Source organism: Ursus americanus, chromosome X, assembly GCF_024610735.1.
Source record: "Ursus americanus isolate L20-20 chromosome X, mUrsAme1.1.p, whole genome shotgun sequence".
Taxonomy (NCBI): Eukaryota; Metazoa; Chordata; class Mammalia; order Carnivora; family Ursidae; genus Ursus; species Ursus americanus.
In genome coordinates, this window is record NC_142164.1 from 2782882 (window position 1) to 2810354 (window position 27473).

General features: G+C 38.9%; 1 protein-coding gene across 1 annotated transcript in view; it reads left to right on the plus strand.

Annotated features, from left to right (window-relative positions):
• The window catches only part of GABRA3 (gamma-aminobutyric acid type A receptor subunit alpha3), a 371590-nt gene extending 359606 nt beyond the window's left edge, over positions 1-11984 (plus strand). Inside the window, exon 10 of the mRNA XM_045788814.2 lies at positions 9723-11984. Within this exon, the coding sequence (XP_045644770.1) occupies positions 9723-10058 (336 nt within the window). The 3' untranslated portion in view covers positions 10059-11984. The remainder of the gene's footprint in view (positions 1-9722) is intronic.
• The last annotated feature ends 15489 nt before the right edge of the window (positions 11985-27473 follow it).

A 27473-nucleotide genomic window follows, 5' to 3' on the forward strand; every position in this document is an offset into this window, starting at 1 on the left:
TTCCAACATTATTGTCTCCTGTGTGCTCATTTTATATATAGGATTTTTACAACTAGTTTACATTATTTGCAACCATTCCAAGCTCAGTCATTGTTTTTCACTTGGATGACACATCTGACATCATAAACTAGAATTGAGCCTGTGGCCAGTTCTATCAAATGAGCTCTGCATTATCCCACTTGCTAAGCACTGTTACGGTTTCCACCACTAGGTGAGGGCTTTGGAAATGAATCCATCTGATTGCCTGTATACTTGTTCTAGTGTTTTGTTTTTCCAGGAAGACCATAAAGGTTAAGTCAGCCAATGGTATTAATATGTTTGGAATGGCCACCAGATATCAAAGCTTCATGATAAACTTCATTGTAGACATGTGAGGTCGTATGCTCCACGAGGCTTACCTCTGTGTCACCCGGACACCTGGTCAGTGTCCTAATTGTTGTTTCTTGTGTGGTTATTTATCCTCCCTTCACTTCTTTTTTTTAAGATTTATTTATTTATTTGAGAGAGAGAGAGAGAGAATGAGTGGGGGAAGGGGCAGAGGGAGAGAATATCCAAGCAGACTCATGCTGAATGTGGAGCCCAATGCAGGGCTCTATCTCATGAGCCATGAGATCAGGAACTGAGCCAAAACCAGGAGTCAGATGCTTAACCAACTGCACCACCCTGGAACCCCTAATCCTCCCCTCACTGTTTATCTTTGTACTGTACTGTGCTTTTTTCTAGGTTTTATCCTCCCGTCCCTCATAAGCTTTCCCTCACTTGTCTCAGGAATTCCTGTTCACTGGAAAATAGACCATTCTGTATTATCAGCTTTTTTACTGAAAATATTTTTTTATTCCAATAACTCCTGTCTTAACTGACACCCATTTCTCAGTTGAAACTTCCCTTCTGCTACCTTTTTGCTTGGCAGAAGCTGTTAATCTCACCCCATTTTCTAGAAGTGTAGTTCACATCCTCCTAACCCCAGTATTGCTTTCAGACCGTAAATCTCCACTCTTCTATACTAAAGGTGTCTTTAATATCTGAAGCTCCAGATGTTCACTTGGATTTCCTGTATATCAGGATTTCCTGTTCCCTTTTTTCCTTCATATTTTTTTCCTTTGCACATAAGTCTCCATATCTGTTCCTAGCCTCACTGGATTGGTCTTTTAATTTTATTCCTCCACTAACCATCTATTCTCTACCCAATAGTCAGAATGATCATTTAAAATTGTAAATTAGAAAAATTTTGCTCAAAATACTTTAATGGCTTCCCAACACACTTAGATCAAAATCCATAATCCTTACCATGACTTTCAAATCTTCATAGGATCTGGTCCCCAGATCTATGATGCTACCTTTTACAATTGTTCTTCTTTAAAAAAAATTATTGAAATTCAATTAGCCAAGGAATAGTACATCATTAGTTTTTGATATAATGTTCAATGATTCATTATTTGAGTATATCACCCATTGCTCATCATATAACATGCTCTCTTTAATGCCCATCACCCAGTTATCCCACCCATTCTTCTTCTTCTTCTTCTTCTTCTTCTTCTTCTTCTTCTTCTTCTTCTTCTTCTTCTTCTTCTTCTTCTTCTTCTTCTTTTTTTTTTTTAGTTTTTTATCATTCACTCCACTTGGGTCACAGTGACGTCCTTTATGATCTTTGTACAAGTCACTCACCTTCCAATGGCAAGTGCTTTGTCACTACTATCCTTTCTCTTTGAAAATTTTGTTTTCAGATCTTTTCATGGTTTGCTTCCTCATTTTATTCAGATTTCTGCTTACCTTCTTAGAGAGATTTTCTCTGACTAGCATGTATCATACTTCTCTACCCCTGACCTGCTTTCAAATACTGTTTATGTTTTGGTGGGTAGAAAGGTACACCGTGAGTTAAAATAAATTTCATATAATGGTTTTTACATCCTTCATGGAGAAGGCAAAAGGAATTGTCAAGATTTAAAATAGATTTTATAAGAAATAGAAAACAGAATTGGTTATGAACACAGAGGAAGATTGCAGGCACAGATTGAAGGACTGGAAGAATTCAAGAATATAAGCTTATAAATGCCACCAATCCATCAATGGCTATGGACATTTTTTTCAGAAACAAGTAAAAGAGTTGGATTGGAGTGACTGAGGAGGTTGATGATGCTGGGGAGTGAGTGCAGTAATATACCACCTGGCCAGGTCTAGTTAAGAAAGCAAAGAAAACAGAGTAATGGATTTTGAGAAACTGCAGAGTTATTCATTTGTTAAGTATTTACTGTCTACTAAAGGGTAGGTCATGTTTTAGGTGCTGGGGGTACAGCAGTGAATAGTAAAACATGGTCCCTTCTCTCAAGGAGGTCAAATTGAAACTACCCATTAAATAACTAATCCCCATCCTCCCTCCACCCTCCCCTTAGCAATTCTACTTTCTTTCTCTATGAATCTGAATACTCTAAGTACCTTATTTAAGTGGAATCATATAATAATTGTCATTTGTGACTGGCTTATGCCACTTAGCATAATGTCATCAACATTCATTCATGTCCTAGCATGTGTCAGAATATCCTTCATTTTTAAGGCCGAATAATATTCCATTGTGTGGTTAGACCACATTTTGCTTATCCGTTCTTTTCTCTATGGACACCTAAGTGGCATTTGACTTTTGGCTCTTGGAAATTATGCTGCTATGAACATGGGTGTACAAATCTTTTTGAAACCTTGCTTTCAATTTTGGGGAATATACACCCAGAAGTAGAATTGCTGGATCACACTTTAATTCTATTTTTAATTTTTTGAGGAACCAACATACCATTTTCCATAGTGGCTGCACCATTTTACATTCCCAACGGTGCACAAGGACTCCATTTTTCAACATCATTGTCAACACTTGTTATTTTCTGTTTTACTGTGGTTGTTGTTGATAGTAGACATCCTAATGACTATGAGGTGGTAGGTATCTCATTGTGGTTTTCTTTTTTTTTTAAAGATTTTATTTATTTCTTTGAGAGAGAGAGATAGGGAAAGAGAGTGAGAAGCAGACTTCCTGCTGAGCTGGGAGCCACCATGCCAATGTGGGGCTTGATCCTAGGACTCTGAGATCATGACCTGAGCTGAAGTCAGATGCTTTACTGATTGAGCCACTCAGGAGCCCCTCTCATTCTGGTTTTCATTTGCATTTGCCTAATGACTAGTGCTGTTAAGCATCTTTTCAAATGCTTGTTGGCCATTTGTATATCTTTACAGAAATGTTTATTCAAGTCCTTTACCGGTTCAAAAATTGGGTTGGGATTTTTTATTTGCCTTTTTTATTGAAATATAATTGACAATATCTTATTAGTTTCAATATCTTACTATCTTAATACAATATCTTATTAGTTTCAAGTGTGTACCATGATTTAATATATTTTATACATTATGAAATGATCCCCATAAGTATAGTTACCTTCACTGTACAAAGTTATTATAACATTATTGACTGTATTCCTTATGCCATATGTTACAACTCCATGATTTATTTTATAACTGGAAGTTGATACCTCTTAATCATTTTCATCTATTTTCCTATTCCCCCAATCCTTCCCCTCTCTGGTAACCAACGGTTTCCTGTATCTAGAGTCCGTTTCTGTTTTGTTTTCTTAGATTCCATATGTAAGTGAAATCACATGGTATTTGTTTTTCTCTGAGTTATTTTACTTAGCATTATACCCTCTAGATCCATCCATGTTGTGGCAAATGACAAGATTTAATTATTATGGGTGAGTAATGTTCCATTTTATATATATGCCATATCTTCTTTATCCATTCATCTATTGATGGACACTTAGGTTGCTTCCATATCTTAGCTATTGTTAAAAATGCTGCAATAAACATAGGGTCTATGTATCCCTTTGAGTTAGTGTTTTCATTTTCTTTAGGTAAATACCCAGTAGTGGAATTACTGGATCACATGGTATTTCTAATTTTTTGAGGAACATCCATATTGTTTTCCATAGTGCCTGCATCCATTTACATTCCTACCAACAGTATATGCAGGTTCCCTTTTTTCCACATCCTCACCAACACATTTTTTTGTCTTTTTGATAATAGCCACTCTGACCAACGTGAGGTGATATCTCATTGTAGTTTTGATTTGCATTTCCCTGATGATTAGTGATGTTGAGCATCTTTTCATGTGTCTGTTGATCATCTGTATGTTTTCAAATCCTCTGCCAATTTTTTAATCATGTTGGGGTTTTTTTTATATTAAGTTGTGTAACTTCCTTATATATTTTGGATATTAACCCCTTAGTGGATGTATGACTTGCAAATACCTACTCCCATTTAGTATGTAGTCTTTTCATTTTGTTGATGGTCTCCTTTCCTGTGCAGAAGCTTTTTAATTTGGTATAATCCCATTTGTTTATTTTAGCTTTTGTTGCCGTTTCCTGAGGAGATTTGTCTTAAAAAAATATTGCTAAGACTGATGACAAATAGCTTACTGGTATTTACTCAATAAAATTACTTTATTACTCAATAAAAAAGGCAAAAAAAAAAATCCCAACCCAATTTTTGAACCGGTGTTTTCTTCTAGAAGTTTTATGTTTTCAGGTCTTCCACTCAGGCCTTTAATGCATTTTGAGTTTATTTTTGTATATGGTATAAAATAGTGGTCCAGTTTTGTCTTTTGCATGTAGCTGTTCAGTTTTCCTAGCACCATTTATTGAAGAAACTGCCTTTCCCCCATTTGATCTTTTTACCTCCTTTGGTCATAGATTAATTAGCTATATATTCATGGGTTTATTTCTGGACCCCCCATTCTATTCTATTAGTCTATGTGTCTATTTTCATGCCAGTACCATACTATTTTGATGACTATAGCTTTGTAGTACAGTTTGAAATCAGGGAGCATGATACCTCCAGCTTTGTTACACTTTCTCAAGATTGCTTAGCTATTTGGGGTCTTTTGGTGGTTTCATACAAATTTTATAATTTTTTGTTCTAGTTCTGTGAAAAACACCATTGGTATTTTGACAGGGATTGCACTGAATCCATAGATTTCTTTGGGTAGTATGGACATTTTTAAAATGTTAATTCTCAGAATCCGTGAGACAGTATATTTTTCCATTTGTGTTGTCTTCAATTTCTTTCATCAGTGTCATAAATCCCCCTTGGTTAAATTTATTCCTGGATATTTTATTATTATTATTATTATTATTATTTATTTATTTATTTAATGTTTTTTTATTATATTATGTTAGTCACCATAAAGTACATCCCTGGTTTCTGATGTAAAGTTCGATGATTCATTAATTGCGTATAACACCCAGTGCACCATGCAATACGTGCCCTCCTTACTACTCATCACCATATTTTATTATTTTTTATGCAACTATAAATGAAATTGTTTTCTTTTTTTGCATTTTTAAATTTTTTTATTTAAATTCAATTTAATCAACATATACTGTATTATTAGTTTCAGAGGTACAATTTAGTGATTCACTGTTTGCATACAACACCCAGTGCTCATTACATCAAGTGCCCATCACCCAATTACCCATTCCCCGCATCCCCCACCTCCCCTCCAGCAACCCTCAGTTTGTTTCCTATAGTTAAGGGTCTCTTATGGTTTGCCTCCCTCTCTGTTTTCATCTTATTTTATTTTTCCTCCCTTTCCCCTATGTTCAACTGTTCTGTTTCTTAAATTCCACATAAGTGTGAAATAATATGGGGTTTTCTTAATTTCTCTGTTAGCTCATTATTAGTATATAGAAATGCAAGTGATTTCTGCATATTAGTTTTGTATTCTGCAACCTTCCTGAATGTATTCTAGTAGTTTTTTAGTAGAGTCTTCAGGGTTTTCTATATATAGTATCATGTCATCTGCAAATAATGACAGTTTTACTTCTTTTCTAATTGTTATGAATTTATTTCTTTTCATGCTGTGGCTAGGACCTGTAATACTATGTTGAATAAAAAAATGGTGAGAGTGGACATCCTTGTCTTGTTCCTGATCTTAGAGAAAAAGCTTTCAGCTTTTCACCTTTGGGTATGTTAGCTGTGGGCTTATCATATATGGTTTTTATTACATTGAGGTAACGTTCTTCTATCCTCACTTTGTTGAGAGTTTTTATCATAAATGGATGTTGAATTTTATCAAAGGCTTCTTTTTTCTGCATCTATTGAAATGATCATATGATTTTTATCCTTTTTTGTTATTGTGGTATATACCATTCATTGATTTGTGGATTTTGAACCATCTTTGCATCACTGGAATAAATCCCACTTGATCATGGTAATCTTTTAAATTAATGTACTGTTGAATTTGATTTGCTAATATTTTGTTGAGGGTTTTGGCATGTATGTTCATCAGGGATCTTGGGCTGTAATTTGTGTGGGTATGGTGTCTTTGGTTGTGATACCAAGGTAATGCTGGCCTCATAAAATGCATTTGGAAGTGTTCTCTCTTCTTCAATTTTTAAAAATAATTTGAGAAGGATAGGTCTAACTCTTCTTTAAATGTTTGGTAGAATTTGCCCATGAAGCCATCTGGTCCTGGACTTTTTTTGTCACTTCTCTGATTTGTCTTTGAATCCCGCGTAGCATATATGCCATTACTTTGCTTCACTTATGAAAACTGGGGTTCAGGAAAGTTGAATGTCTGTTACGGGGTGGATTCAGAGGCACTGGGCTATATCTGCATATACTCTGAGATCCTGACTGAGTATCAAGTACATTAGGTCTCCAAATAACCCTGTAATTAGCACTTCTAGAACAATAGAAAGGAATGCCATCTGAGGTAAACCCTTGAGTTGGGCATGCATTGGTCTATAAAAGTTTTCATTGCCTCATCCCAAAATCCACATGAGGTGACTTTCAAGAAGGAAAGGTATCCTGGGAGTCATACTGCTTGGAGGAATTTGGAGGTGTCAGTTTCAGTTTGGTGGTGTGGGAAATACTCCCAGCTGAACTACAGAGATATGTTCTCTGTATAGGAGAGGTCGAGACTAAGGAGGAACAAACTGAGAATCTTCAATGGAGGGAAGGTCATCTTTTTATTCAGTAAACATCTATCACATGCCTAAGTCAGGCACTTGGCTAGGGAGGAAGGAATAGAATCACAACTTGGTCAAAACTAAGTCTAGTTTGTATCTATCAAATTCCAAAGCATAGGGAAGTATTGAAAACTAGATACAGAAATGGATAAATGTTAACCGTTAATCTCTGCTTCCTGTTTCTGTTTTCTTGACAGTACAGGTTTTGCTTTGATTTCCTTCTTTGACCATTTAGGTAAAAATTAGAATGGTTGACTAAAATGTGCCATGTTGGAAAGGGCAAGGGAAATTAAAAGGTAATTTTCCTTTATTGCTTTAAAAATCTGAGATTAAATCAGCTGCTGCTTCTCCTCACCTATAGAACACAAAGGACTTATGAAGCTAAAGAAAGTGTTTGCTGTTTGGAATGATTGTTTCAGAGACTTGGTCATAAACAGCTTATATGATGACTAAATGAAATAACGTGAAAGCTTCTAGCAAAGTCAAGGTAGTGGGGTTCTTTCCTTTCTCCTTTTTTCTTTGTCTATCCACAAAAAAAGAGATTACTAAGCAAATTAATAAGTAAGCAGGCAAACAAGTAAAGTGCTATTTAATAGCAGAGGCATTTAGCAGCAGGCCTCTATTCACACAATGAAGTTGCTAATTATAAATGAGTCCCATGTAGTATTTAAGACATTTACAAGGCTCTTAGAAGCCTTAGAGCTCTGTCCCCCTTCCACTTGTAGCAATGTGGCTGCAATTCTTAAAGAGAAAGAACAGTATTGCTTTATAAAAGTCCTATTAGTGAGATGATTAATATGCTTAAACCAACACTTTCTCATTTATTCCACACCCCCTCTCTGATTGAAAACCCTAAAGTCAGCATGGGCAGGCAGAGCAGGAGAGCATGGCATACAAAGCCTTTACCATGTACACTGTGATGCAGCTACAGCAGACTTCTTGTCGTCCCCCCAAATAAGCAGTGCCCTTAGCTTGTGCTGAATCTTCATCTGATGAGCTCCTGGTTATCTTCTGTGACCCAGCTCACAAACTTCGTTGCCTTCTCTGAGCTACATTTTCCAACTTCTGTAGGTACTTTGCCCTTCATTTTATTGAATTCCCATCATACTTTGCTCATATCTGTTAGAGCTCTGATCATATTATATAGCACTAATGTGTTCCTACAGCTCTCTCCTCCACTGGACTGTAAACTCCTGGAAAAACAGGGATTGAAATGGATTCATCTTTTAACCTTCCCACCTATCCCTAAATACCTGGCATAGTTTTGACCCAGTAGACATTCAGTAAATATTTGGCAAAGTTATACTAGGATCAGGAAGGTAAATGGCAGTATGGTCTAAAGGGGGAAAAGATAAAAATGGTAGGGACTCTGATGTAAAGAAGAAAAGAAAGAGATTAGGAGAAAGGGATCAGTAAAAGAAGATGGGAATAGAGAAACCCTGGAAGGAAACAAGTAAGCAGAGAAGTAAAGTAAAATACAGATGCTGGGAAGCAAAATAACATAGAGAAAGGTAACAAATGAGGTGTGTGACATTAGGGCAATGCAAGTAGTTGTCACTTTTCATCAAATACACTTGGGCATTTCTGAAGCTCATCTATCTCCATCTTTTCCCTAGAAACAAAAAGGGATGGAAAAAAGAAAAGGCCAGAGTGCAGAGGGAGGCAACAAATGCTATAGACTATGATCTCGGCTTCTCTCTTCTGATCTAGACCTGAGCTTTGTTTCCTCTTTTCTTCATGGAGGGTCCATGTGTACACAAATCATATATGTGGGAACAAATGCACACATGTGTACATGTTTGTTTCCCATTTTTTTATTCTGAAAAAAAAAAGAATTACAAAGGACAGTGTCATAACAAAGGCAGAAACAGCCAGGGGCTTGCTGTGTCAGAGGGAAACATTTGCATAGCTCCCTGGGGAGGCCTTGACTCCTGCCTGCAGCCATGTATGAGTGGAAAACCCTGGTGTGACCCCTAGCTTGCTGAACACATTAACGGTGCATGAAGGGTGAGATACTGTTGTAATGATGCATGTAAACATGCCATAGTATTTATTGTGTCTTTAAGATGAAATGACTTTCAGACTCACATAGCTCTCTTCCTCACAGGGGATGTGCCACTTGATGGTTGAAGCCTTTTGGAGTTATTTCTCGGGTAACCAAAAAGTGCCTCGCACCTATAGAAAGCAACACAGTACAGCCCTGGATAAAAGTCAGGAGCCCAGGTGGCTAGTGTGGGCTCTGCTACTCAGTCTGAGGCTGAGTTTTATCATCTGTCAAATGGGAGTAATTTCACCTACCTACTTGATAGGGTTACTGTGAGGATCAAATCACATGAATATATAAGACCCTACATATGACCAACATTTCACAGTTTTCCAGTGATTCTTACCACCATGCTTTCATCTGATCCTCTCAAGAACCCTGCCAAATATTTTGATTTTCATTTTACAGATGAAGAGACTAAAACACAAAGAGAAGTGACCTGGCCAAAGCCACATAGCTAGTAAACCAAGATGATGCAAGTTTTCTGTTTTCAAGCTCATCTTCAATTATCCTTAGACACAAACCTGGCTACTCAGTGCTATTGGCTTCCTGGCCCCTGTTTCTTAACTTCCCTCATGGCTCCTCCTCCCTACAGCCTCTGAAGGTGCTCTGTGTAATGAATTAATTAGCTTTTGTTTTGTCCCCTCTTCTCCCCTACTTTTTCTGGCTCCTAGAAAAAAACACCAGCAGCCCCAACAAAGAAAACCAGCACCACCTTCAACATCGTGGGAACCACCTATCCCATCAATCTGGCCAAGGACACTGAGTTCTCCACCATCTCCAAGGGTGCTGCTCCCAGCGCCTCCTCAACCCCGACAATTATTGCTTCGCCCAAGACCACCTACGTGCAGGACACCCCGACTGAGACCAAGACCTACAACAGTGTCAGCAAGGTTGACAAAATTTCCCGCATCATCTTTCCTGTGCTTTTTGCCATTTTTAATCTGGTCTACTGGGCCACCTATGTCAACCGGGAGTCAGCTATCAAGGGCATGATCCGCAAACACTAGATAGTGGTGATGCAGCAACCAGAGCACTGTATACCCTAGGAAGCATCCAGGCACCCAAACCCCAGGGTTCCCCTTCCTGTGTTTCAGGATTCTTCTTTTTAACTCTCAACCAAGCTGTGACTCTCAATTCATATTTATGAATCTCAATGAAAAAATAATAACAGAAAAATTACTTGTCCCTCTGACATTGCTGAGTGTACCCTCATCAGAGCCAAACACTGCCATTTGTTCAGTTGCTCATCTTAGTCTGCCAGTCTCCCCCAGCTGAGGGCATTACATGTATTTTATTGCACTCTGCCCACTGCAGAAACAACAGAAAACTCTACTACTTGTAGTGGGAAACTTGGCTATTTGAGTGGTCCAGACCAAGGAGGATTATTGACTGGTCCAGATCAGATTATTCTGATTCATTCATGGGCCAGGCTATCCCATCTGGTCCTGGCCTGCTATTTCCTTTGCCTACAGCAGGGCCCACTATGCAAAAGTACTGCTAGCCAAGGCAGGAGCCAGTGATAACCTCTAAACCTGGCCCCAGCCTCTTTATTGGCTTGAAGGTTAGTGGGGACAGTTGAGGCTCACTACTGTCAATGATATATGGCTGAAACAGATAGACCAACTAGGCCAACCTGGCCCTAAGATGGCTGATGCTCTGCCATGTTCAGCCCCTCAGGAAAATAGTATCTTCTTTGATATATCTCTCCTTCAGAAAAGCCCTTTGACCCCCCTTGTAGCCAGCTGGACGCTGCTTGGTTTGGACTCATTACTGCCTGCAAATTCTTCAGGAAAAGGATCAAGTATTTTTGTAATTTATACTAAAAAGGGACAAACAGAAACAAAAAGATCTAGATCAAAGGCCTACACAATATTTTTTTTTAATTAGGTAAGAAAGTCACCTCCCTTCCAAGACACCTAGTCAAATACTGGATGGGGCAAGAGATTTGGGCTGGGTGGTAAAAGCTTAAAGTCTGGCTCCAAAGAGAGGGCCACTGACAGGTGAAAGTCCAATTCTTCCTTCCATGCCCTCCACACCCTAAATGCTATCCCAGGCCTAAGAACTCTGCTCCCATTATGACAGAGAACTCTGGCCCTCTGTTGATGCCAATTCTTAGAGGGGTGATTTGGAGTCTAGTTCATTTTTGAGTCAAGTTAATCATTATTACCAGTTTGTTAATATATTACTTAAGGGCCATTTGATCTCATTTGTTCTTCATATATTATAATTGTTAAATTTTTATAAGGTAGATAAACTGAGTCTTGAATGTTGGAATGACTTGCTGGGGTACCTTACGAGTGTCTGTAATAGAGAACGATCACGGGTCCCTTTCCAAAGACCAAAATAAAGACAGGATGAGAAGCCAGGTCCACTTGACCTCTGAATCAGCACAATCTCAACAGCCCTGCTGATTCCTGAATGCAGTTTGGTTGGACACCGAAAGGATTTGTAGAAAGAAGTCACAATGTGTTACCCAAGACCACTTCTAATAGTCACAGCTCAATGGAATGATATTAAGATGACAGTCCCAGTCACTAGTCCAGATATCCCAGAAGCCCAAAGTAAAGCCACAGATGGCACCAAAATCAGACTCTCCCTGCCTACTCCCTAAACAAAGCTCCTAAGGGGTCTATCATTAGCCACTGGTTGCCTCTGCACCCATCCTTCCCCCCATCCCCTGCTTCTTTGCCATTGCTGGGCTAATGCATGCCAGTCCCTTTATTTCTAAGAGTATGTCTGTAGGAAAATTCATGACTAGAAGAGTGTAGTGTTGTGGGTATGTGGGGATGGGGGGTGGTGGGGTGGGTGGGGCTGTTAATGATCGTCTAAAGGAGTTTAGAATGAAAGCCTGACCTTCACCTTTTTGTAGAAATTGTGTTTCCAAATGCTTTGGTGCAATGTTTAGCGGCTGTTTATTAAACTTCTGAATTGTACTCAGACTGGAGAACTTTTTTAAAAATTTAGATCTATTTTAGAAAGAGTATACATGAGCAGGGGGAGGGGAAGAGGGAGAGGGGAAGGGAAAGAATCTCAAGCAGACTCTCTGCAGCGTGCAGAACCTGATGTGGGATGTAGGGCTTGATCCCACGACCCTGAGACCATGACCTGAGCCAAAATCAAGAATTGGACACTCAACTGACTGAGCCATTGAGGCACCCCAAGAGACTTTTTTTGGTTACTCATCTTTCACCCCCACTCTCAAGTCACCCTTACTTTCTACTTCTTAACACTATTGAAATAAGCTGGAAAAAGGGTATTCCCAGAGCAAGAGACCTATTACAGTTGATCCAAAATGGAACCCATGTGAAAACATAGCTTTGAATGACTCAAGGGTCTCATTACCTAATAAGACAGAGAAGGAAACACCTGCATTGTTTCCTCTGCTAAATTCACCCGCTCCCAGGAAATAGGGAAAGTTATTCTCATTGCAATTCTAAAGGTTTTCTCTGTCACACTGATTACCATTTTTCTTAGTCAATAATTCCCTTAGGTAATAGCTAGTTATTAGAGTGGATGTCTGATTGGTTGATCCATGTGTTGGGAAATGGATGATGACCTTTATTTCTAAGAGTTAAGAAAAATCTGGGAAATAATCTCATGAGATCTGCTCAAGGAAATCACTTGGCTCCTAGATGATGGAAGAAATCTCTTTGGGAGAGCATTTCAAATCATATAAAAAGTTTTCTTGAGACTTGGCCAACCTGACCCTCATTGCATATTTCAGCCCTGTGGTTATCTGATGGATGCCTTGCTGCTGCAATAACCTCACAGTCCCTTGACCAGTTCAACCATACCCCCAGAACAGCCAGGCAAGGTACAGATGGCAGCCTCTCTGACAAAACTGCATACCAGTATTTAAGGGTTGTTTTCTTGAACCCTCTGAAACCACTTTGCCTCAGAAAGCTATTCCCCTAGTCTTAGGGAAAAGCTCAAGCTATTCTCATCAGCACTTCTATTACTGAACTTCCCTAAGAGTTTGAAGCTGTATCTCAAACTGGGACCGATATCTCTGGACTCAAGTATTTTATGATATTTAGAACATCAGAGACCTATCCATAGCAGCAGCTCTAGGACCTGCTGGAAGAATGCCTAACACATAATAGGCACTCGATAAATATAAATAAATGAATGCTAATTTAGATCAGAGCTACGTGGGGGAGGGTTTCTTCAGAGTGGTGGTGGAGAGGAAACTAAACCATTATCAGTGGAGATTAATGGAAATAAAAGTAATGTGTAACCTTCTAAAGCAACTCTAAGCATCCAGGTACTAATAAATATGTTCTATTTTAAGTCATTTTAAATGTATTTTTTTCTATTTAAATAATTGTTTGCTCCTATGGTGCTTTTAAATTTGGAGGGTTCATTTAATGACCTATTCCTTATGTGAAAGTACTGAGGGCAGGAGAGGAAGGCCTGACTGAGCACCAGGAACCTTTGAAAGTCTCAAGCATAGCCCACTGGACAATCTAGGATGCATCTGTGTTATGAAACGCTTCAGTGGGCTTCCCAGTCTGAGCTGCCCTTCTGGAACTCTGAATCCTTCCAGTAAATCTTCAGAACATGGAACAAATAAGGAAAATGGAAAAGGAAGAGCATGATTAGGGGAAACTCTGTCAAAGAGGCCCTAGAATTGGAGGCAGGGATCTTTCTTCAGTATTGACAGCTTCTGCCTAGAAATGTTAATCATGTGGCCATCCAGTAGAATAAGGCTAAAGGTGCCAGCCCTTGTTGACTGGGCAAGCTGCCCTCTGGGGCCTCCTACCCTTTTCCATAAGAGAGCAACCTGGATCTGTTTTGCCTTGCTTCTGCCTTGCTTCTGGAGCTCCAACAATTTGATATCATGGGGAAAGCACTGAGAAGAATGAACACCTGATTTTAGCCAGGGCTCAATTCCATCGCAGATGTTGTGTAATGATGTTGGACAAGTCCCTCCCCTGAGCTCAGACTTAGCTTCCCAATTAGTAAAATAGAATTCTGATCAGAGCCAAGTCTACAGAGTATGCTTTCCAGCAGCTGCCCTAGTGGCCCACTCTACCTCTGCATGTCACCATATCCTGGAGCTCCTACATTAGCCCACCCCAGGAACACAAATCCCATCCTTTAGTTGCCTATCACACAACTCATATGGGTTGGCAGCTTCAAAAGAATTTGGCTAAACACCAAGATAATGAGGTGGCTAAACAGGGGAATGCAGGGGCCAAACTCAGATCTAGTAGTGACCTCCTCAAGCCCCACACCATATCCTTGGCCTGAGCTTGATGTGGCAAGGTCTTGTGTAATGAGGTATAGGATTATTAGCAGCCCAGCTCCAGTCCCATCATGAGAAAAGTTGGGTCTACATTGAGAAGGTTAAGGGGGTGCTGGCATCAGGCAGAGGTCTTCCAGGTAAGCCAAGAGCACATATTGGGAACAAAAAAAAACCCTTCCCCTTTGTTTTTCCCTCGAAGGTTCAGCTTTGGGGAGAACAGAAACCATCAGAAGGAACTCCCTAAACTTCTTATGACCAACTCAACAGAAATTATGGGATCTTCACATATTATCAATCCCTTCTCTTCTGTCACAAAAAGTGGCCTCCCTTCTAAGACCAGTCTTCCCTTTGTTCTTCATCCCTGCTCCTCTCTTCTAAAAGAATTCTATTACCGGCTCTCAGTGAAGCTACTCCTGCCGAGTCACCACTGCCCTGGCTAACTAAAACTTAAAGGCATTTTTTCAGTTATCTTACTTGACCTATCAGCAGCATCTGACACTGTTGACAATGACTTTATTATTTGGTTTCTATGACACCACAGTCTCCTGATACCCCTACTTTTCCCCCTGCTACCTTTTTGTTTGTCATGATTTTCCTATTTAACTTCTCTCATCTCTTAAAGGCTAGGGTTCCCTAAAGCGTTTTTGCTTTTCTCTTATCACTTTATACACTCTCATTGAATGACCTCCTCTGTCTTGATAGCTTCAGTGACTGCATATTTCAGTTATCTTTAGTTATGTAACAAACTACCCCCAAATTTAATAGCATAAAACAGCAACTGTTTATTATTTCTGTGGGTCAGGAATGTGGACAGGGCACATCAGAGATGGCTCATCTCTGTTCCACAATGCCCAGGACCTCAGAAAGGAAGACTCAAATAAGTAGGGGTGACTTAATTGACTGGAACATTTGGAGATGGAGAATCTACTTCAAAGCTCCATGTGACAGGGGATTTTGTGGTGAGATATAGGCATATTAGTTGCTCAGCTCCAGTCCTGTCCATCAGGGAAGAGGTTGGGTTCTAAATCAAGAAGATGAGGGAGGTTCTGGGTGCCAAACCAGGAGGTAGGGTCCTTAATTCATATGTCTGGCAGCTGGGCTGTGATGGTTGAAGGACAGCTTCAACTGGATTGTTGAGTGGAACATCCATACGTGGCCTTTCCTTATGGCTTCTCACAGCATGGAAGCTGGGTCCTGAGATGAAACATCTCTAGAAGAAGCTTCATGGAGAACAATGTTCTGAGAGAAACAGATGGAGGCCACATGGCTTTTATTGTCCTGACCTTGGAAGTAGCTGCATTTTGTTGGTTAAAACAGAGTTATTAAGGCCAATCCAGATTCAAGAGGAGGGACACAGACCTCACCTATTAATAAGAGGAGTTCCCAAAGAATTTGTAGACATGTATAAAAACCGCCACACCTCCTTTATGCTGTTGGTTGGCAAATCAACATCTCTAGTCTAGTTCTTTCATATCAAATTTAATATGTTCAAAGCACAACTCTTGACTGTTCAACCCATGCAATTCTTGGGTCATTCCTCTATCAATTAATAGAAGCAGCAACATTTGTCCAGATGCTCAAGTCAAAAACACAGAAGTAATTCCTGACACCTCTCTCTCACCCCCACATTCAGCACATCTGACAATCTTGTGCACCTAGTCTCTAATTTAAATTTCATATTGTACCACCGCCTCCTCACTTCCATTACCAGCACTCCAGTCCAAGCCTTCGTTGTGATCTCACCTGGATAACTACAGAACTAGCCCTTTAAACTGTAAACCAGATCATGTCACTTGCCTGTTTAATAGCCTTCAGTGGCATCTTCTACACATAAAATAAAATCCAAAATATAACCCTGGCCTTAAAAGTCTTGATCAGTCTCCTTACCACAATGTCTGCGTCACTTACAATGCATCAGCCATATCAATAGCACATCAAGTACTACTATGTCTTAGGGTCTTTATGCAGGGCTTCCTCAGTCTAGAATGTTCCTTCCTTTCTTGCCTTGACCTGGCTGACTCCTATTTATCCCTCAGTTTGCACCTGAAGGGTCATGTCTCTTATGCCTTGTCCTCCATTGCAAAGCAGCTATGTGCTTGCTCCCACTCCACTCTGTAATTCTCTCACTATCCCCACATTTATCATTGCAATCTCCCACTAGACTGAGCCCTATAAGGAGGAGCTGTCCCTGTATACCACTATGTAGAACTAAAACCACAGCCCAAACTCAGCAAGTGCTTATTGAATAAAATAACTTTTGAGCTGGGATTTAAAGGATGATTCAGAATTTGCCAGGAAAAGAAAAAAAAAAAAAAGGACATTCAAAACATATGCTCAAAGGCCCAGAAATGCAAAAGACCATAATGAGATATACAGCAAATTTATTTGTTTAACTGTTTAAGCATTCTACCAATTAGGATGGTTGGTGAGTATAGTGGCTCTGGACCTAAGAGGTGATGTGGGGAGCATAACCTATCAGCTACCTGAGAACCTGGCCACATACCATCATCTTGCTGACCTATGATTTCAGAAGATTGGCTTCTATAAACCCAGAAAGATGATAGCAGTACATGTGAGCTGCTTTGGGGAAAGCCACTTGCTGGTCCCTAGAGTTGATGACTCCATTCCAGGCCAACTTCCTACAGACCCAGAATCTTAGAGTTTCTCATGCTTACAGCCACTCTCCAGCCTTGTTACACAACCAGCAAATTTACTCAAACTATTCCAAAGCCTACAGACCTTTTTTTCAGATCATTAAAGTTTCAAATGAAATGAACAGAAGTCCATGAAGGATAATAATAACACTGCTAGGTCCCATTGCAGACCACTAAATTTTATCATGGTCTCAGGACAACCTTGCAAGCTGCACCAGGCTGGGGGCTTAGGACTCTGCATTCCAGCAGATGGAGTTTTGTGCCTACTAGTGTCACGCTGGGCAAGGGCTCTAAGATCTTTATACACTTCAAGCTGGGACCCTTTTCTGAAAAACAGATCTAGCCTATAATAATACCAGTCCCCTCCCTGCCTCTTCAAGGAAGAACTAGGAAAGTTTAATTAATGTTTATTGGCAAAGTAGAAAGCTAGTGATATCCTAGTAGAGGTAGTATCAGCCAATGAAATCCAAGGTCTTATTCATCATCAAACTCGCTCTGTACTGATGTGAGGAATAGCTAATACTGACTCTAATTTCCTCAAGCCACATTCATGCTGCACTGGTCTCCTACGATGAGCTTCAACCAACTTTTCCAGGCTTTTATGGCACTAGAAGGTCTCTCCCAGGTTAAGGTCAGTGGGAGTTGGTACCCAAGGCTGGTGCACAAGTTAATGGTGTCTCAGCTAGGAATTTGTTCTATAAACTTTGGCTTTAGGTCACAACCATACTAAAATCTCCTTGAAAGAGACATGATGACAGATGCAGCATAGTCTGAACCTTGGGCAGATGGCCACCTCCTCTTATAAGTATTAATATGTAGCTGTGTGAAAGGCTTTCAGATTGGTCCCTGTCCAAACCCATAAGAAGAATGAGATATCAACATGGTCATGGGGAAAGCTGGTGGTTGTTAGAACAAGTATGAATGGTAAAAAGACACAGGAACTGGGAAACAAGAATACTGAGCTCTAATCTGGGTTATACAATGATCTCACTTGTAGGACCTCGGGGAGTCACTTAACCTCTATGTAACATGAATATAATAAGAAAACTTCCAGGGAACACTAGATTGAATGAACTACTGTACGTGGAAGATCATTGGAATCATTAATTGCTGCTCATATGTAGGGAATAAATCTAATCCAAACACTGTTATTGAGAGTGATGTCACCAAAATGGTGACATAGAGAAGTCATTCCTGATTTTGCTCCCCCTCATAAGAACAACTGATAACTATTCACAAACAAGACACCACTGAGAGAACCCTAGGACATGGGACTGAGGCTGAAGCCCCAACTCCCTGTACCACAGAGGCCAAGACAGTCTACATTAGAAGGGTAAGAGAAGCAGCTACATGTTGACTGCATATTGCCCCTTCCCCAAGTTAGTTCATCATCACACAAAGAGGTCTCGCCAAAGCCTCTCGTTCCTTCGGTGGGAAAAGAGAACCCAGGGAGGACAAGCAGCCCTCCCCAGCTTTGTGGAAGCCCCTACTCTGGTCTCACACCATAAGGATTGCAGGGGAATTTGCATGAATCAACCACTGGGAATCTGACTGTGAAGGAGAAAAAGGAAGGGCTTGTAACAACCAGCAGACTGGGTTTGTACCTGCAGGGCCCAGGCAGTAATCCCAACCAGTGACTCTGCTCATCTATAGCACCAAGCTGGGGACATAGTCTGACCTGGGAACTCAGTGGGGTGCAGATCCACCTGATTTGGATCCTTAAATGAGTTTTACTGGCCCTAGAGCTCAGTTTGCCCATGCCTTGGCAAGGTGCTGAATTATAGCCCCACCCACTGTGGAAAGTGCTTTCCAGTCCCATCTGACCAGAAGGACTGGTGAGAACTTCTGGAACTGTGCAGCCCAGTGGCTTGAGCCGAGAGGTGAGCAGGCAGAGTAGATCACCCCAGAACAAAGCCAATATCAGGCATGGAGGATTCCTCTGCTATGCATGGGCAGTGAAGTTATAGAAATGGGTGAGGGTAGCTCCCAGCCTCTTCCAACCAGAAAGCCTTTTTGGGAAATTGAGAGTAGCCTAGACCAGCCACTCCCCTCTCCAACCCAGGTAAGGGGGCTGAGACATAGCCCTACCTGCTGTAGAGAGCCTCATTTGACCAGAAAGGCTGTTAAAAACACCTGAAAGCTGTGCAGCCCAGCAGTTCTCAAGCTGAGATAAGGGCAGACAGAGATCATAGTTTGCAGAGCAAAGCCAGAGACCCTATTCAGCCAGGGAATTTGGGGTGTGGGTAGGCTTGAGTTCACACAACAAATAAAGAGCTCTACTGGTTTTAGAGCTGCTTCTCCCACTGCACCTAGGAAAGGAAACTAATCTGTAGCCCTACTTATTGCTGAATACAGCCTTTAGCCTGCCTGATCAGGGAATCTTACCAGAGCACAGAAGCTGCATAACCTATTCAACAGCCCTACATACAGTGGCACTTGAACAGAAAGCACAGCCCACGGCTTTCCCTATCTACAGAGCAAAACCAGTGGCCTTACATGACCAGGATATTCAGTGCACACCCTGGTCTGATTTGGTTCCCCAAACAATGAGCCATGCAGGCCCTGGGTCCTGTCCTGTTGCCCCACCAGGTCAGGAAAGCTAATTCATAGCCCCACCTGCTACTGAATACAGTACCCAGTCCTAACATCTAGTAACCCTGCCCAGAGATTCCAGGAAACCACAGAGCCCACCCTACAAACTCACTTGGGTAAGGAACAAAGTCAGCAGTTTTATTCAGTTGGTCTCAACCTGAGGCAAACCACCCACCCCTGACCTCAGAGCTCAAATGGTTACCTCACCCAAAAATAGACCCTAATAGCAGGCCTTGCCTGCCCAAGGATATTACCAGCAGATAAATCCAGAAACTGAATCTGAGCTGTCTGGCAAAGAACTATGTCTGCCAAAGCAAACCTATAAAGTCCTAAGAAGACGCCATTTATTCAAATGTGCAAATATCAATATAAGGAATCAAGAGTCATGAAAAATCAGGTAAATATGACGCCACCAAAAGAAACTAGTAAATCTCTAATAACCTTAAAAATAGATTTGTAAAATGTCAGAGAAAATCTTTAAAATAATCTTTCAAGGAAGTTTAGTATGGGGCACTTGGGTGGCACAGTCAGTTGAGCATCTAACTCTTGATTGCAGCTCAGGTCATGATCTCAGGGTTGTGACATGGAGCCCTCACTGGGCTCTGCACTGGGCTCCACACTGGGTGCACAGCCTGCTTGGGGTCTCTCCCTGTCCATCTGCCCCTTCACCCACTCACTCTCACTCTTGCTCTCTCTCCCTTTCTAAAAAAAAAATAAGAATGAAATCTTGCCATTTGCAATGATATGGATGGAGCTAAATAGTATAATGCTAAGCAAAATAAGTCAATCAGAGAAAGACAAATACCATATGATTTCACTCATATGTGGAATTTAAGAATGAAAAAAAATGAGCAAAGGGAAAGAAAAGAAAGAGTGAGGCAAACCAAGAAACAGACTCTTAACTATAGAGAACAAACTGATTACCAGATGTGAGGTTAGTGGGGAGATAGGTTAAATAGGTGATGGGAATTAAAGAGTGCAATTGTGATGAGCACCAGGTGTTATATGGAAGTGTTGAATCATTACATTGTACTCCTGAAACTAATATTACACTGTATGTTAACTGGAATTTAAATAAAAACTTAAAAAAAATAAATAAAATCAAGAACAGGAAAACAATAGATAATATTAACCAAACTGAGTTGGTTCTTTAAAATATCAGATTGACAAACTTTTAGCTAGACTAACCAAGATAAAAAGAGAGAAGACCCAAATCACCAGAATTATATATGAAAAATGAGACATTACAACTGATACCACATAAACACATTAAATCCTAAGAGAATAGTATAAACAACTATGCATCAAAAAACTGGACAGCCTAAAGGAAGTAGAAAATTCTTAGAAACATACAACCTACTGAATATATACTGGAACATACAAAGACTGAATCAGGAAGAAACAGAATGTATTAATATACTAATTACTAGTAAGGAGATTGACTTAGTAATAAAAAATTCCTCGATGAAGATAAGCCCAGGACCAAATGGCTTCACTGGTGAATTTCCCAGACATTTAAAAATTAAAGCCAATCCTTCTCAAACTCTTCCATAAAATCAAAGAAGAAGAAACACTGCCAAACTTATTTTATGAGGCCAGCATTACCTGTTACCAAAGCCATGAAATGACACTACTAGAAAACTATAGGTCAATATCCCTGATGAATATAGATGCAAAAATTCTCAATAAAATACTAGAAAAATAAATTCAGCAACACATTAAAAAAATCATGCATCGTGATCAAATAGAATTTACACTTAGGATGTTTCAATATACACAAATCAATCAATGTAATACAGAACATTAATAAAATGAAAGAAAAATCATATCATCTCAGATGTAGAAAAAGCATTTGAAAAAATTTAGCAGCCATTCATGATAAAAACTCTTAACCAATTAGGTATAGAAAGAACACATCTCAATATAATAAAGGCCATAAATGATAAGCCACAGCTAATGTCATACTCAATAGTGAAAGATTGAAAGTTTTTTCCTCTAAGATCAGGAAAGAGACCAGGAGTGCACTCTCACCACTCCTAGTCAACATGGTATGGTAGTCCTTGCCAGAACAATCAAGCAAGAGAAAAATAAAAGGCATCAGAATTGAAAAGGAAAGAGTAAAACTGACTCTATTTGCAGATGACATGATTTTATATATAGAAAATCCTACTCTAGAAAAAACCTGTTAGATCTAATTAATTCAGTAAAGTAGCAGGATACAAAATTAACATGCAAAATGAATAATGTTTCTATACATTAGCTGAATTATCTGAGAAAGAAATATAAAAATGACATCATTTACAACAGCACCAAAAAGAATAAAATACTGAGGTATAAACTTAACCAAGGAGGTTAAAGATCACTATTCTGAAAACTATAAGACTTATGAAAGAAATCAAAGACATAAATAAATGCAAAGGTATCTTATGTTCATGGATTAGAAGAATCAATATTGTTAAGATCTTATACTACCAAAAACAATTGATAGATTCAATGCAATCATTATTAATATTCTAATGGGATTTTTAACAGAAGTAGAAAAAAGAATCCTAGGGTTGCCTGGGTGGCTCAGTCATTAAATGTCTGCCTTCAGCTCAGGGTGTGATCCCGGCATTATGGGATCGAGCCCCACATCGGGCTCCTCTGCTGGGAGCCTGCTTCTTCCTCTCCCACTCCCCCTGCTTGTGTTCCCTCTCTCACTGGCTGTCTCTCTCTGTCAAATAAATAAATAAAATCTTTTTAAAAAAAAAAGAAAAAAGAATCCTAAAATTTATATGGAACCACAAAAGACCCTGAAGAGCCAAAGCAAGCCTGAGAAAAAACAAAGGGGGAGGCATCACATTATTTGATTTCATGGTATACTATAAAGCTATAGTAATCAAAACAGTACAGTACTGGCATAAACAAACAAATAGACCAACGGAAAAGAATTAAGAGCCCAAAAATAAAACCAAGCATCTACAATCAATTAATATTTGAGAAGGGAGCCAAGAATACTCTCTGGAGGAAAGACAGTCTCTTCAATGAAGAGTGTGGGAAAATTGGATATTTACATGTAAAAGAATGAAACAAGATTGCTACCTCACACCCTTCACAAAAATTAACTCAAAATGGATTAAAGATTTAAATGTAGGACCTGAAACGATAAAACTCCTAGAAGAAAATATAGAGAAAAATTCCTTGACATGGGTCTTGGTAATTCTTTGGGTATGACACCAAAGAAAGCAAAAGCAATATAACCAAAAATAAACAAGGGAGACTACATCAAACTGAAAAGCTTCTGCACAACCAAAGAAACCATCACCAAGGTGGAAAAGACAAACTACAGAACCGTAAAAAAAAAATTGCAAACTATATATTTGATAAGGGGTTAATATCCAAAAAATAAGAAATTCATACAACAGCAAAATAACAATAATCCAATTTTAATTGGGCAAAAGGGGCATCTGGGTGGCTCAGTCGGTTAAGTGTCTGACTCTTGATTTCAGCTCAGGTCATGATCTCAGTGTCATGAGATCAAGTCCCACCTCAGGTTCCAAACTTAGTGGGGAATCTGCCCAAGATTCTCCCTCTCCCTTTGCCCCTCCCCCTGCACCTTTGTCTCTCTCTCTAAAATAAATAAATAAATTTTCTAAAAAATGGGCCAAAGACCTCAATGGACATTTCTCCAAAGGAGATATATGAATGGCTAACAAGTATATAAAAAAATTCTCTACATCACTCGTTATTAGGGAATGCAAATCAAAACCACAATGAGATATCACTTCATGCCTGTTAGAATACCTATCATCAAAAAAATGAGACAGGAAAAATGGCAGAGTAGGAGCATCCTGATCTCATCCCACAGACACACTGAGATAACAGCTACATCTGTACAACGAATTCTTTAAATGACCCGAAGACTGACAAAACGGACTCCACAGTTAATCTTAGAGGCCACATCAAAAAAGGTAGGAGAAACAAGGAAACAGTTGGGAGCCAACCCCCCTCCATGAGACTAAACACAAATGAGTGGGACATGACAAGCATTGAGAAATAAGAGGATTAAACCCCACACCAGGCACCCCAGGTTCAGGGGACCCACACTGGGAAGACAAGTTCCCATAACATTTGGCTTCGAAAACTAATAGGGCTTAACTTTGTGAGTTTTTACAATCAGTGGGGATTAACTCTAGGTCCTTTAAAAACAGTGGTTTTAGCTCCACAAGAGCTGGAGGGTGATAAGAAACTGACTCTCCACCCTCAAAGAGCCAGCATAACAAATAACCTGGCTGAGACACAGCATAAAAGCAGCAGTTTGAAATACATCTGGGATATATATCAAGGAGATTTATTTACTAATTTCAAAATATGTTCTGGAGGGGCAGAAATCTTTAGGTGACTTCTTGAAGAACAAAGGTGCTGGCAGGTACCATTCTTCTCCTCCCCACCCAGCCTAGATAGAAAGAGAAAACTCAACCAAGTAAGTTTAGAGAACACACACCTCAACATAATAAAGGCCATATATGAAAAACCCATGGTTAACATCATACTCAATGGTGAACTGAGAGCTTTTCTTCTAAGATCAGGAACAAAACAAAAATGTCCACTCTCACCACTTTTATTTAACATAGTACTGGAAGTCTTAGCCACAGCAATCAGAAAACAAAAAGAATTAAAATACATCCAAATTGGTAAGGAAGAAGCAAAACTTTTGCTATGTGCAGATGACATGATACTATGCATAGAAAACCCCCAAGATTCCACCCAAAAAATACTAGAACTGATAAATGAATTCAGTAAAGTCACAGTATACAAAATTAATATACAGAAACCTGTTGCATTTCTATACTTAATGAAGTAGAAGAAAGAAAAATTGAGAAAACAATCCCATTTACAATTGCACCAAAAAAAAAAAAAAAACCTAGGAAACAAACTTAACTAAGGAGGTGAAAGACTGACACTCTGAAAACTAAAATATTGATTAAAAAAATTAAAGATGACACAACCAAATGGAAGGATAATCCATGCTCATGGGTTGGGAGAATATTAAAATGTCCATACTACTCAAAACAATCTACAGATTTAATGCAATCCATATCAGAATACCAACATTTTTTACAGAACTACCACAAATAACCCTAAAATTTGTATGGAACCACAAAAGACCCTGAATAGCCAAAGCAATCTTAAAAAAAGAATAGCAAAACTGAAGGTATCATACTCCCAGATTTCAAGATATACTGTTAAGTGAAATAAGTCAGTCAGAGAAAGACAAATACCATATGATTTCACTCACACGTGGAATTTAAGAAACAAAACAAACAAGGAAAACAAGAAAGAGAGAGAAATCAAGAAACATACTCTTAACTATAGAGAACAAACTGATGGTCACCAGAGGGGAAGTGGTAGGTGGGGGATGGGTGAAATAAATGATGGGGATTAAGGAGTGTACTTGTGATGAGCACTGGGAGATGTATGGAAGTGCTGAATCACTATTGTACATCTGAAACTAATATAACACTATAGGTTAACTATACTGGAATTAAAATAAAATTTAAAAAATAAACTAAAAACAGGTAGAAGAAATGAATAGACATTTCTCCAAAGACATACCAGATGGCCAACAGACATATGAAAAGATGCTCAACATCACTCATCATCAGGGAAATGAAAATCAAAATTACAATGAGATATCACCTTACACCTGTCAGAATGGATAAAATCAAAAACATAAGAAACAACAAATGTTGGCCAAGATGTAGAGAAAAACGAACCCTCATGCCTTATTGGTGGGAATGCAAATTGGTGTAGTCACTGTGGGAAACACTATGGAGTTTCCTCAAAAAGGTAAAACTTGAACTGCCCTATGATCTAGTATTTGTACTACCAGGTATGTATCCAAAAACAACAAAAACTCTATTTCAAAGGGGTATGTGTACCCCTATGTTTATTGCAACATTATTTACAATAGCCAAATTATGTAAGCAGCTCAAGTATCCATTGACAGATGAATAGATAAAGACAATGTGGTATATATACATAATAGAAAGTTCTTCAGCCATAAAAACGAATGAAATCTTGCCATTTGCAATGACATGGATGGAGCTAGACAGTATAACACTAAGTGAAATAAGACAGAGAAAGACAAACACCATATGATTTCACTCATATGTGAAATTTAAGAAACAAACAAAAAATGAGCACAGGAAAATAAAGAGAGAAGGAGAGACAAACCAGGAAACAGACTCTTAACTATGGAGAACAAATTAATAGTTTTCAGAAGGGAATGGGTGGGGGAATGTGTGAAATAGGTGACCAGGATTAAGGAGTTCACTGTTCCTGATGAGCACTAGCTGATGTATGGAATTACTGAATCACAGTATCACAATAGTAAACCTGAAACTAATATAACATTGTATTTTAACTATACTGGAATTAAAATTTTTAAAAAGGTATACAAAATTATAGTAATCAAAACAGTGTGGTACTGGCATGAAAATAGATACATAGATCAATGCGACAGAATAGAGAGCCCAGAAATAAACCCATGCTTATATAGTCAATTAATCTTTGACAAAGGAGGCCAGAATACACAATGAGGAAAAGACAGTCTCATCAACAAATGGTGTTGGGAAAATTAGACAATTACATGAAAAGAATGAAACTGGACTACTTTCTCACACCATACACAAATAAAAACTCAAAATGAATTTAAGACCTAAAATGAGACCTGAGGCCATAAAAATCCTAGAAGAAACCATAAGCAGTAATTTCTTTGACTTTGGCTGTCACAGCCTTTTTCTAGCTAGTCTCCTAGGAAACAGAAACAAAAACAAAAATAAACTACTGGGACTACACCAAAATAAAAAGCTTTTGTACAGTGAAGAAAACCATCAACAAAATGAAAAGGCAAACCTACTGAATGGGAGAAGATATTTTCAAATTGTATATCCAATAAAGGGTTAATATCCAAAATATACAAAGAACTTATATAATGCAACACAAAAATAACAATAATATTCTGATTAAAAAATGGGCAAAGGACCTGAATAGGCATTATTTCCAAATAACACAAACAACTGACCAATAGACACGTGAAAAGATGTTCAACATCACTAATCATCAGGGAAATGCAAATCAAAACCACAATGAGATATTACCTTATACTTGTCAGAGTAGCTAAAATAAAAAAGACAAGATAATAAGAGTTGGCAAGGATGTGGAGGAAAAGGAACCCTCATGAACTGTTGGTAGGAATGCAAATTGATGCAGCCACTGTGGAAAACAGTATGTAGTTTCCTCAAAAAAAAAATTGGAAATACCATATATTCCAGTAATTCCACTACTGGGTATTTACCCAAAGAAAGCAAAAACCCTAATTCAAAAAGATATATGCACCCCTATGTTAATTGCAGCATTATTTACAATAGCCAAGATATGGAAGAACACAAGTGTCCATCCTTAAATGAATGGATAAAGAAGAGGTGGTATATATCTACAATGAAATATTATTCAGCCACAAAAAAGAATGAAATCTTGCCATTTGCAACAACATAAATAGACCTAGAGGGTATAACGCTAAGTGAAATAAGTCAAACAGAGAAAGACAAATACCATATGATTTCATTCAGATGAAAATAAACAAACAAATGAACAAAGAAAAAAAGATACCAAAAATTAGACTTTTAAATATAGAGAACAAATTGGTGCCTGCCAGAGGGAAAGTTGGGGATGTAAGAAAAATAAAGGAGATTAAGAGTACACTTATCATGATGAACATTGAATAATGTCTAGAATGTTGAATCATTATACTATATACCTCAAACTCATATAACATTGTATTTTACACTTCAATTGAAAATATAAATGTAATTTTTTATATCCCAAAAAGATAAGAGATAAAAAATGCTGGCAAGGATGTGGAGAAAAGGAAACAGTTGTGCACT